Raw genomic sequence first — 12,596 nt, 5'->3', positions numbered from 1 at the left:
TACAGAATCACCTTTTACTAGTAACAGTAATGGCTAGAGTTTTAGCACAAAACCTAAAAGGCAGTTAAAAAGGTAGAGTGATCAAAATACAGCAGTTTCTCAGAAAATATTCACACTCTGGATTTACATAATTTTTTTTCTTACTAAAGAAATCTCAATCTGTACCAGCACGGTGTTTAAAAGCAGAATACAGTGATGAGATATAGACTGCTTTCTGACCAGTTTTACTTTTTATTTTTCCTTTTACACCCTGGTATTTTCCAATGCATTTTCAAATTCTGGGACCACATTCTTTGCTGTAATAATCTGCCCCCACTACTTCCCTTTGTATCTCAAACACATACAGTGTAGTTCTCTTCCTCAGCAGAAATACTGGCACTGCTTTCTCAACATGCCTGAAACTACTGGGGTCCAAACTTCAACAAAACCTGCCTTAGCAAAACCTGCTCACATTCACTCTTCCCCCACAAATCCTGCACTGTTTATAGAGCCCATAGACAAAAAGTCTTTCCCGTTCCATATGCCACTAGACTCACTATCAAACTACGTGCAATTCCTCTAGTGAATCTGTCTCCTTCCTTGCTGCAGCCTTGTTCCTCAGTCTGGTCCAGCAGCTGATTTGGCAGCTGATTTTCATTTTTGGTTCAGCTTTGCCACAGTAAAATCCAGAGGATGATGAATTAATGGGAGGAGGCACCAGGTTCAGTTAGGGGACATCACAACTGCAGATTTATGGATATTCCTTCTGCTATGTTCCCACAAATTTAAATTAAAATTTGTATTATTCAAAAGGATGCCAGAAAGCAAAAAAGTTTCAGAAGAATGAAAAGACTGAGGCACACAAGCCAGACAGAAGCACCCTGGATGGTTTTGTGGTTTTTTTTTTGCTTCTTTCCAGAACACACTTCATAAAAATCATCCTTGTCCCTTCCTCTCTCTTCAAAGCAGGACCTGGTCCCTATTTTGGCAGGTCTAGAGCCACAGTGTGCTGTGCCACTGCTAAGATAACCTAACATCAGTGCATTCTAAGGTTCACTTTGAGCTCAGCCTGCAGAACTGCATTTTCCCACATATTTAATGGTGCATTAGCACCAGCTTCATCAGCTCTTCAGTTGCACTGTTTTGATGACAAGCTGTTTTAGTCACTTACTGATCCCTGTCAGTAGCAGCATTAAGTTTTCTTAACATAAGGCAGAAGTCTGAGAAAGGGATTCTATGCATTTTCAGCAACCAGCATGTATGCTTTAAATGATAGCCTGGTAATAATTGTTCTGCTTTCCTAATGGAAACATTTATTTTGGCAAAAAACATTTTCTAATTGATAATCAGTCTCTGACTGCTTCAACGCTTCCTTTGTGAACAAGAATTGCTGTCCTTCAGTGTCAGGGGGGCCTGCAGACATGGCTTCTAGAAGCAGGAAAGCCTATATGCCCTGCAGGTGAGTGGGGACAGAAAACTACACCCTGAGGAATAAAAATCCTGCTTACCAGCAGCACTGGTTATTGATGTTTCCATTTATTCCTTTACAAGACCTAAAGGAGGCTGGATCATTCTCAATCAAATCACCTCCTATTTCACTTTACTGTGGACTGCTTCCAAAAAGGGCAGTTTTGTTCCTTTGGTTTACCTAATTGAGCTACTCCTGGTATCTCTGTGATACCATTATGAACCAATCCAGAGAGCGAGAGCAGCAGAAAACTACCACCTGTCCCTCAATATGCATAGTATTCTGCCAGTTTATTTCTCATGAATGGACTCATCACAGGGTCAGATAAGCATTAGAGCTGGTACTGGGAATATACAGCTGGGGAAACAAACATGCTTTTGGGATACAGAAAATTATTAGGCCAGTTCAGCTCGTATTTTTGAAATATTTGTGCCATTTTTTAAGGAATAAAGCCACCTAAGGTTTTCTACAGAATTAGTTGCATTTTTTCCCCCTCCCCATTATTTTTGGTAATAGGGTGAAGGCAAGCCTAGGATGATGTTGATTTCCTACCACTTAAGCATCAGGATGATTAAAAGGATTTTCAGAACTGCTCACACACGCAAAAAAAAAGTTAAACCAGTTAAAGAAGAAAACCCTCAAGAACTGACACTGCATTTTACAGAGTATACTTGTTCTAGGGATGAAAGAAAACATTTCTGCATTTCACTAGTACACTAGCATTCGGACTTCCAGTCTGAAATATATTTGGGACTACTGTAAAATATAAATGCACACTTGATAATGACAAAAAAACCTAATTGTATCCTGATGCTGGTAGTTGCTACAGAGTCCTCTTTTCATAAAACTGAATACTGCATTGCTTCATACAAAAAAAAAAAAAAAGAAAACTCATTCAGAAGTCATTACTCTGAAATCTGATCTTTATCAGGATGGCAATGTTTATTACCATTTTTTAAAAACACCACTTAACCTTCCCCAATCCCTCCATTTTCAGCATAGCCTTCTGCATATTAACATGTTTTTAAATAGGCCTAGAGTTTAAAAATTAAGAAAATAAAGCCTCTTATAAAATTTAAGTCTGACAATGTAAGAGAAAGGGGCAGAATTGTCAATCAATGCAGTCAATAGCAACAATGTCACAAAGCTCAACAGGGTCATAATTTTGCCTCGCTTAAAGATACACAACCGATGCACACAGAGACCCACAGCTGCATCAAGTCACCACCTAAGCCGGAATATGGAGGTCCCATATAAATATATCAGGAGGTATTTCAAAGTAAGCCAAAATTCTTTTATTAGTAAGTTACCTGAATGTATTTATTGGTATGATCAAAGCCTTCTTGCAAATTTTTCAAGTCCTCCTTCTGCAAATGGCTTGGCAGTAGAGTCTCAGATTTTCCTTTAATGATCTTCAGCAATTGAACAGGCATGGCTGCTTTATCTAAAAAAAAAGATAAACAGACTCCTGAAGCAACTCATCTTGTTCAAATTAAAAGTTACTAGAATTTGCAATTTACTCAGAAGGGAAATATTAACGTATCTATTTAATAATAAGAACATGTAATTATGGAAGACTAAAAATTTTCAGAGGGATTTGCCTCATCTCTTAGTACCATGAATAGCAGGAAGACAGAAAATAACAGTCCTTTGGCAATAGACAGCCATTAAAAATACTTTTGCAAACATTCCAAAACACAGCAAATGGCAAAATATATTACTTTATATATGAATGCAAAGGGTAATACACACAATGTGAATATTTTATGTACAGAAATGCACATCAAAAAAACAGAGACTTTGAATGACTCCTTCCCCAGCACAGGTCATGGATAATAGTCTCTATATTCATCTGTTCCCCTATAAGACGTTTTGAATGCATCAAAGTAAAATGACTGCCATTTTAACTGAAAATGAACAAAAAATGCTTATGTACAGATTAAAAAAAAAATTGATCTATGTATGAAGAAAAAATAATAAAGAAAATGAGATGGTCATCTACAAATGCTAAAAACTAAATGCACTGGAAAAAAACCTAAGTAATGTATGTCTGCATTGCCTATTGTTTGTTCTCACTGTGCTAAAGTCAATGAAATAAATTCTTGGTGATATCATTGTTATAACAATGAGAATGGGGAGAGGAAGAGTAGTCTATTATAGTGAAGTTACACACATGAGAAATATAAGAAAGTGATCTAGGCATAAGTAGTTATTGTTGTATTTTCTCATTACATGGTAATGTCATTCTTCTCAGGGTATCCATTTTTTTTCTGTACAATTTTTATTTGAAGTGGGTATCTACAGAAAATTCACAGCATTATCAATCTTCTGTTTTCAGTATGTTTTAATAAACTACGCAAAAAATGCTTTCTATTTTCTAAAACATCAGCTGGCAGTACTATAGACACAGTTCTAATCTCAGAGTTTTAGTAATCCTTATATGACAGTGAAGTACAAATATATATATATATATATATTTCCTATACTTTAGGATGGACACAAAAACTTGGTATTCTACTAAATAAAACTTAAAGTATGCTTTCACTTCACTTCAGAAGTGCTTTCCAGTGCTAGACAGACTGAATTCTTATAAAATATTCACTTACAATTAAATGGAAATGGGAAGCCATTGCCAAATGGAAAGACCACTGGATCATAAGTTACAAACATAAATCAATGCATATAAGTGCAGACACTCAGCAATACACAGACATTCTTTAAAAAAAAAAAAATACCAGTTTATTCAGATAAATCAAAATCCCATCTTATTGTCACTCCAGTATCCAAAAATATCAGACTTCACTTATTGCTCATGACTATTTCTCTAGTTCTGAATGACTCCTCCTTTTCTCCTTCCCCATTTTCCAGGAAACTCCCCATCTCTGTTATTCTTGACTAACAGATAACATCAAGCATTCACATTCACTAATGAGAATTCTATAAAATAAAACACTTTTGTTCAAGTGCATCTCAGCCAAAATGACTATAGGCAAAATGAGGGTATTTTTCTCTTAGCTTCCAATTTGTATACTTCTCTCTTGTTGCTTGTCCCATACTGCAGCTCTTACTTTGTCATATAGAGAAGCAAGTGAAATGTTTGCCATAATATACACTAATTTTAAACCTGCAGTTCTTACAAGAGTTAACCTTTCACTAGCAAAATCAGCTTTTTTTCCTAACATCTAAGAGTTGAAAAAGCAGTAATAGCAAGAGAACCTCTGGTTTCTTAAGCTATTGTATCTAGGCAATAAAGTATGCATCTAAAAGCAAAACACATTCTAGCAAGTCTGGTAAATACCGTATCTCAAACCTAAAAAACATTTGTGCTTAACTTGAGCATCTTATTTTAAATTGTAGCTTAGACTTTGAAAACCAGTCCTCATCTACTCCAAAATACTAAGCAGCCCCAGCACTCAGGAGACTCGGTAAGAGGAGTGCAACAAGGCTGCACTGCCATGTATCTTCCCTGCTTACAATATATATTCTCCTACTTTACAACGTAAGTCAACAAGCAACTTGTTTCTCTGTAAGTTCCTCCCCAGTGCGCATGAAATAAGGGGGCCTTAAAACCTTCAGAAGACACAGAAGCTCCAGGAGGCACCATTACTCAAAACGCCACACATTTTGAACAATAGACATAGCTTATAAAATACTGATAAATAAATTTAAGAACTTGACTACTAGGAAGAGACTATTCAAAAAGTTTATTACCTGGGATACAAGCAGAAATAATTTATATAGGGACAGGTAATGGACAAGGATTAGTTACAGTCACAAATTATCAGTCTTCACCTCAGTTATTATTTGTGTACAGTGTTAACCTGTCCCAACCACAAAGTAGAACGTTAGCTTACACCCCAAACAAGCAAGCAACAAATTTAAGCCTAATTACTTAAGATTTTGAGTCTTTTGCCTCATAGTGAATTTTACTCTTCTGAAAGGAACCCAGAAGACAAGAACAATGATCAACTACCTGGAATGGACAGCAAGGTGGGGAGCTTCAGCTCATAATAAAATGGCAACAAAATCTCCCTCTTTTGCTGGGGTAAAACTGAAGTATTATCAAATGTCAGTTACTTAACATGAAACACTAGATACTAAATTCTTACAAGGGTTCACAAATCTCTAATTGGAATCTTGATACCCTTTTCCTTCATAATACCCAATGGCCAAAGAGCTAGAAAGACATACCAACAAACCTCACCAGTAATGGTGTTGTTGACCCATTTTGGTTTCAGCGCTGGTGCTTTTTTTTTTGGAGGGGTGGGAGAAGGGGGCAGAGAGGGAGGGGCCACAACACATTAATCAAAGGTCAACATGCATGACACGTTTTTCAGTCCTGCCGTAACCTCACTAGTGAGCTGTAGGAAGCGCTGGACACGAATTCTACCTTCTGACTGTCTGTGCTATTGTGGTGGATTGCCCAGCCCATAGGCACCCACAGAGGCACGCATCTCCCCACAGTGGGACACGGCAGAGAATAGGAATATTAAAAGTGAAAAAACTCATGGGTCAAGATAAAGACAGTTTAAGTGAAAGAAAGAGAAGGAAAAAAACCCCACACCCTCCCAGAAAACAAAAAACAAGTGATGCCATGGCAACCACTCAATTTGGTGCTGTGCAAGCACTGTTCACCCACAGCTGAAGTATTGTGTGTTATCAACAATGGTTTAGTTGCAAATCTAAAAGACAACACCATGCATGCTGCTATAAAGACAGTTAACTACAATCCAGACAGATCCAACATATATCTCTAAAACATATCCAATAGGATACAGTGACACTCTGTGGAAGGCACCCACGCTGGAGCAGTTCATGAAGAACTGCAGCCTGTGGGAGGAACCCATGTCAGAGAAGTTTACGAAGGACCATCTCTTGTGAGTGAGGCCCCATACTGGAGCAGGGGATGAGAAGGAAGAAGTGGCAGAGATGAAGTGTAATGAAATGACCAGAACCTCCACTCTCCATCCTTCTGTGCTGCTTGGGGGAGAAGGTAGAGAAGTCGGGAGTGAAGAGGAGCTCGGAAGATCGGAGGGGTGGGGGGAAAGTGCTTTTAGATTTGTTCTTATTTCTCATTATCCTACTCTGTTTTGAACAGCCATAAATTAAATTAATTTCCCCAAGTCTGAGTCTCTTTTACCCATGATGGTAACTGATGAGTGATCTCCCTGCTCTTATCTCAACTCATGAGATTTTCATTGTATTTTCCCTCCCTGTTCCATTAAGGAGGGGGAATGAGGAGCTTAGTGGGCACCTGGGGGCCAGCCAAGATCAACCTGCCACAGCACAGAGCTGGGAGGTACAACAACAGACAAGTTTCAATTTCTACACTGCTTTAACTAGTGAACTATTAGGAGTTACAAATTCTATAAAATACCACTAACTGGTGCTAAAAATTATACCTTTATCTGCATGTTTTCAAACATGAACCAGGATAGCATTGTCATTAGCTTACTAGCATTTCAAGCCTCTGGTAAAAAGAGCAACCAGAAGTCTTACAAAGCTCTCAGTTGAAAGTATCTACTTCGCTCTGTATTCCAGTAGGCTGAGAAGCTGATCTATTTCACCCAGAAACACTTAACTTCAAAGTTAATTGGCAATATTGATCTCCATCCAGCAATGCTATAATGACCTAGGGAGATGTACAACATAATGGATTAACACTTTTTTTTTTTTTTGGTACATTTATTTCTGTTATGGTACTTGAGCAATTAAATAGACTTTCCTGGTTCCACTCCCACTTCCCCTGCAAAGATATCTAACAACAACATGCATTTTGTTACAATTCAAATATCAATGTTAAAGCAAAACAAAGAATGGTACTGAGGTTTAATAACTCATCCTAGATTGGATATTACAAAAAATTTCTTCACGGAAAGGGTTGTCAGGCATTGGAACACACAGCCCAGGGAAGTGCTTGAGTCACTATTCCTGGAGATATTTAAGACGTGTAAATGAAGTTCTTAGGGACATGGCTCAGAGGTGGTCTTGGCAGTGTTAGGGTAGCGGTTGGACTCAACAATCTTAAAGGTTTTTTCCGACCAAAATGACTCTATAATTCTATCTCTCTCTGAATGACTACCCTCAAATTCTGCAGCTCCCTTGCTTTCATTTAAAGAGTCCTAGCCATTTATTTCAATGGGACAAATATTCTACACGTGCCTTCAAGGTTACAAAGGAAAACTTCTAAAAAGGAGCCATACGTAAGCTGATACAGTGGGACCTGCCCATATCATTTATTAAGCGCGAAGTCCTGCACATGGGCCAGGGCAATCCCCAGCACAAATACATGCTGGATGAAAAAGGGATTGAGACCAGTCCTGAGGAGAAGGACTTGGGGGTGTTGGTTAACGAGAAGCTCAACTTGAACTGGCAATGTGTGCTTGCAGCTCAGAAAGGCAATCATATCCTCGGCTGCATCCAGCTCTGGGGCCCTCAACATAGGAAGGACATGGACCTGTTGAAGCAAGTCCAGAGGAGGGACACAAAAATGATCAGAGGGCTGGAGCACCGCTCCTGTGAAGACAGGCTGCGACAGCTGGGTTTGTTCAGCCTGCAGAAGAGAAGGCTCCAGGGAGACCTCACAGCAGCCTCCCAGTACCTAAAGGCGACCTACAAGAAAGCTGGAGAGGGACTTTTTACACAGGCATGCAGTGACAGAACAAAGGGTAATGGCTGTAAACTGAAAGAGGGCAGATTTAGGTTACATATAAGGAAGAAATTCTTCCCCATGAGGGTGGTGAGGCACTGGAACAGGCTGCCCAGAGAAGCTGTGGATGCCCCATCCCTGGAAGTGTTCAAGGCCAGGCTGAATGGGGCTTTGAGCAGCCTGGTCTAGCAGGAGGTGTCCCTGCCCATGGCAGGGGAGTCAGATCTAGATGATCTTTAAGGTCTCTCCCGACCCAAGCCATTCTATGATTCTGTTTACTTACTGTATACTCCTACGATTTAGGACATTTATGTAAATAGCTTTCAAACAGAAAACATTTTTTTTTCAGATCTTAAACTTCTGCATATAAAAAACTAAGGTCCTGCATTTTAACTGCTAACCACTGAAGATCCCAGACTCTTGCTCTCTGCAACTAAAAACGTATCCAGCTCTAAGAGCTATGAAAATAAATTTTCAAAACCAAACTGCTACAGCACTAGCTTCACACATCTACATGAGGATGTCTTTAGTTCCTGGTGCTCACGGCTCTCCTGAATAGCAACTAAGTGAAAATAAGTCTGTCAAGTACCTCTGTTATTCTCAAAGGGCTGACTGCATAACAATAACAAGAATCATTCCAACTTGAGTCTGCTGCTCAAGAAGTCTGTAAGTGGGGTAAACAGAGCAATTCATAAGGATGGGTGGTTAAAAAAACCAAACCAAACCAAACCAAAAACAAAGAGGCTGCAAGAAAGGTAGACAACATCACGGGACACTCCTGCAATAGAAAGGATGCACAACACACACACACAGTAGAAAGAAGAAAGCAGTGAACTACAAACTGCCATTTGCTTTCCAATAGCTGAAAGTGACAAAAATATGGAAAGGGAGTGACCAAAACAATTTTGACAAGCAAAGAATTATAATAAAGGACATACACTGTATGAGAAGCCAAAAGTAACACCCTGGAAGAGAAAGAGACATATATCACTTGCTTAAGCAAGTGAAATATAACACTGAGGATGGCTATGGGCTGAAATGTCATGTGCTGCTCTGCCCTATCCTTGATTTTTTACATCTTAAGCTTCTGACAATGAAACAATCTACTACAACCCACTAGTTCTGCCTTAATTGCGTACAGAATATTAATGTGTATTCCAAAAGCATAAAAGCCATCTTAAGCCACAGTACACCAGAAAACAATTGCCTAGTAGAAATGGCCTAGAGCAAGGGTTAACCTTCAACAGAAATAAGCAGTCATTAAATAAGCAGTCATTTTACATTTTTTTCTTCTGGAACAAGGACATTATTCCATAAAAATACTGCAGTCACAGAATGCCTCTAAGTCCAGAAGCAAGAGAAAAATTCCTATAACATATCTGAAGGACTTCATCTCATCCTTCTCCCTTGCAGCTTGACAGTTTAAACATCCACAGACCTGAAGGAGGCAGCTAGGTATGGTCTGGGGTGTATGCACAAGAAACAAGAGCAACTTTCAGGCTCACGGTCTTCAGTTCACACAGAAAGCAAAATAATTAGCATTTCCTTTTAGGTGTAGCACACCCCAGGTACAAGCTCTGAGAGCCTGGTAACTTCAGTGCTTAAGACAAAGTATACATCTAAATGCTTATGGAGAGATAGAATCAGACAGTGTCCCTACAAGCGATTTAAAGACTATAATTTTTGAGCTTTGCACTCCAAAATAGGGTGGTAGGAAAAACCTGACTATTTAAGTATTTTTATGAAAGCCTTACATATTTTTTCTCTAGGCTTTTTAAACTCTCATTATATTTTTAATCTTAAATTATGTTTTCAAAACCGCCAGAATTTAAACTCTCAGATTAGTTATACCACCCTTCAGTGCACACTGAAAATCATTAAGAAACCACAAGCTGCAGTTGCAAATGAAGTTAACACCACACAGCCACAAACAATACAGAACTACTGACATGAACACCAGCACAACACAACTGAAAGACAGGAACAAAAGAAAAATAAGCCACATAGGAAAGGCAAATTTGTTCTTATTAAGACAATTCATCACTGTTCCTCCCTTTCCTCCATGCTTCTCTAAGGAACACGAAACAGCCAAATTTGTATGGCAATTAACATAGTAAGGCAGTACACAGTTTCTAACAGATTTAAGTAGAAAAAGCAGTAGGTAGCAAGCTTTGTATACAAAAGGGTTCTCATACACTTTAAATGTTAAACTAAAGGTACCAACATGCCTTATAATAGTCCAAAGTCCCAGAGAACATTTTAGCATATTAATATTCTCCATCTTGACTCCAGAATTAACTTCATGGAGGAGTAGCCAAAGTTGCATCCGTTCTTCTGTTATGGTTTATCACCATAGTACATCAATTCAGTGTACAGGGTAGCAAGTAATTACACTTCTTTGCCTGGATTACTCGGATCCACCCAACATTTAAGCCTTTGCTTAAGCCAAAGATACATACTGGCTCCTGACTCTAGCTGTGACTACAACAAATGGACTATTCCTCTGCAGCCTCTTTTCTTCAAGAACTAATGAGAGATCAGCTCTGGAGCAGAAAGGAAGGAAAAACCAACCAAACAAAAAAAGCCCACCAGCAACAAACCACCACAAGATGCAAGAAGTAATTTGGAAAGATTACTCCCTTCTCTACAATCAAGAAATACTTTAGTGATTCACGAAAATTACTTAAAGAGGATTAATGTCATTTTGGCAAAAGGAAGCTGAAACAGAGGTATGAGGAGATTCCTTATCTATCAAAGCAGATGCTACTTACAAAGAGACATGTAAACTCACTCTCCAGATCAGAGAATAAAATACACGATTGTGTGAGCCTCTGGAGGAAACCCAAACAAAGTTTCATAAAGAATGAAGGAACAGTCAAGAGTATCACCATCTTATTGATGTGGTCAGTCAAAATGGAAGATTTCTGAAGCCCTTGTAAACACAAACACTAGTCAGCACAATTGGGCTAATTGTGCAAAAGCCAAACCAATTATTAAACAGGTAATGTGTCACTTTAAATGTGCAGACATACATAGACATAGTCATACGCTTGTTATACAGTTTCCGTGAAATTTTCTCGTAAAAATGAACATGAACACCATGGAACAAAGCATATTGTACAGAACTACTATTAACTCACCCTGCAATCAGTCACAAGAGAAATCTTTCATCATACATCAGTTTTAATGAAATCAGGACCATTCATGAAGAACAACGTCTGTTGTCTGGAATTTTTGTAACAGTCTAATCTTGTAACTTGCAATTTCCTTGAGAATTCTCGGAAGAAAACACCATGTCAGCTAACTAAAACAGAAGGAAAAAACAAGTTAGCCGTGTGACATGTCTTATTCCCTTAGTTGCAAGGCTTTAGCTTGCTGCTGCTACAGATCTTCAGGCACTTTATACTCTGGAAATAAGTCCTAGACCATTCTTACTCTTAATAACATAGCTGGTACTTACTTTCACAATAATACAACTGGAATTCTTAACAACAAAAACCCAACTCCTTTATTAATTTCAGATTAAAATGTACTAATCTGATATTGTGCAAAAGAGGCCACAATAAAATGCTACCGGAGGAAAATGAATTCTTACACTGTCATTTATCTCAACAGTAGTACCTCAGCTGCAGAAACCTATTGCACAACAAAGAGAGCTCAGGAAGACAGGGCTAGAAAGCAGATCCTTTCAGGATGTGAACTGTAATCACTTCAGAGTCAATTCAGCAATTGCAAGAAGCTGGGATCTTTAAAACCAAAAGCTTACATGTATGAGCACAGGCGTACTAACAACAAAATCTAATCTTCAGTACACTTAGTGCCTATAAAAAAGAAGAACAGAACTAATCTGCAAAGCGCTGTGTTTGTCAGAGCAGGGACTCAGGCAGGTTGGCTCAGGGAGGGAAGGCCGGCGCAGGGTAACTGCAGGTCTGGCAGAGGAAAGCCAGGCCTGGCAAAGCGCCAGGGCCCCACAAGCGAGGGCAGGGGCTCTGCCCACCCGGGGCGCCGGCGGCCCCGAGGCCAAGTCGGGGCGGGCTCCGAGAGACCCCTCTTTCACAGCCGAGCCGCCCGCCCGCTACCTGCAGCGCTACGGAGGGGGCAGCGCATCCCGCCACGCCTCTCTCCGGCACCACGCACCGTCGGGCGGGTGCAGGCAGCCCGCAGGCCCCGGTACCTGTGTCCGAGCGCGGGGCGGGAAGCGCCCGCTGAGGAAACCGGAAACCGCCAGCCCCACTTCCGCCCGCTCCGCGCGCCTGCCGCCCACCGAGCATGCCCGGGCGGGCTGCGCATGCGCACCAGCCGCATCAGCCGCACCGCCCGCCCTCCGGGCCCGTGGCCCCGCCAGAGGGCGGTGCGAGCAGGCGCTGCGGGGCTGCGGGTGGTGCCCGGTGCGCGCACCGGTTGCGCGGGCAGGGGCCGGCAGGGGCCGGGCAGGGGCGGGGAGAGGCGGGGCCGGCTGGTGGCAGCAGAGGGAACAGTGGGGGATATAAAGTGTCCCCG

At 40.5% G+C, this 12,596-nt stretch overlaps 1 protein-coding gene across 5 annotated transcripts in view; it reads right to left on the bottom strand.

Moving 5' to 3' along the window:
- The window catches only part of POT1 (protection of telomeres 1), a 67,471-nt gene extending 55,120 nt beyond the window's left edge, over window positions 1-12,351 (bottom strand). For 2 of the 5 annotated variants that reach the window (XM_065636734.1, XM_065636759.1), the window contains exons 1-3: window positions 12,271-12,351; window positions 11,237-11,400; window positions 2,758-2,891 (exon numbers count right to left, since the gene is read on the bottom strand). In XM_065636734.1, coding sequence (XP_065492806.1) covers window positions 2,758-2,880 — 123 coding nt within the window. In that variant the 5' untranslated portion in view covers window positions 2,881-2,891; window positions 11,237-11,400; window positions 12,271-12,351. Of the gene's footprint in view, window positions 1-2,757; window positions 2,892-11,236; window positions 11,401-11,862; window positions 11,918-12,175; window positions 12,212-12,233 lie in introns of those variants that run through there. The other 3 variants (XM_065636751.1, XM_065636743.1, XM_065636767.1) reach the window with 3 other exon arrangements.
- Between the last annotated feature and the right edge of the window lie 245 nt (window positions 12,352-12,596).

This window comes from Caloenas nicobarica, chromosome 1 (genome assembly GCF_036013445.1).
Source record: "Caloenas nicobarica isolate bCalNic1 chromosome 1, bCalNic1.hap1, whole genome shotgun sequence".
NCBI lineage: Eukaryota > Metazoa > Chordata > Aves > Columbiformes > Columbidae > Caloenas > Caloenas nicobarica.
Note: the sequence above shows the minus strand (reverse complement) of the source record. Positions and strands in the feature narration are given on the sequence as shown.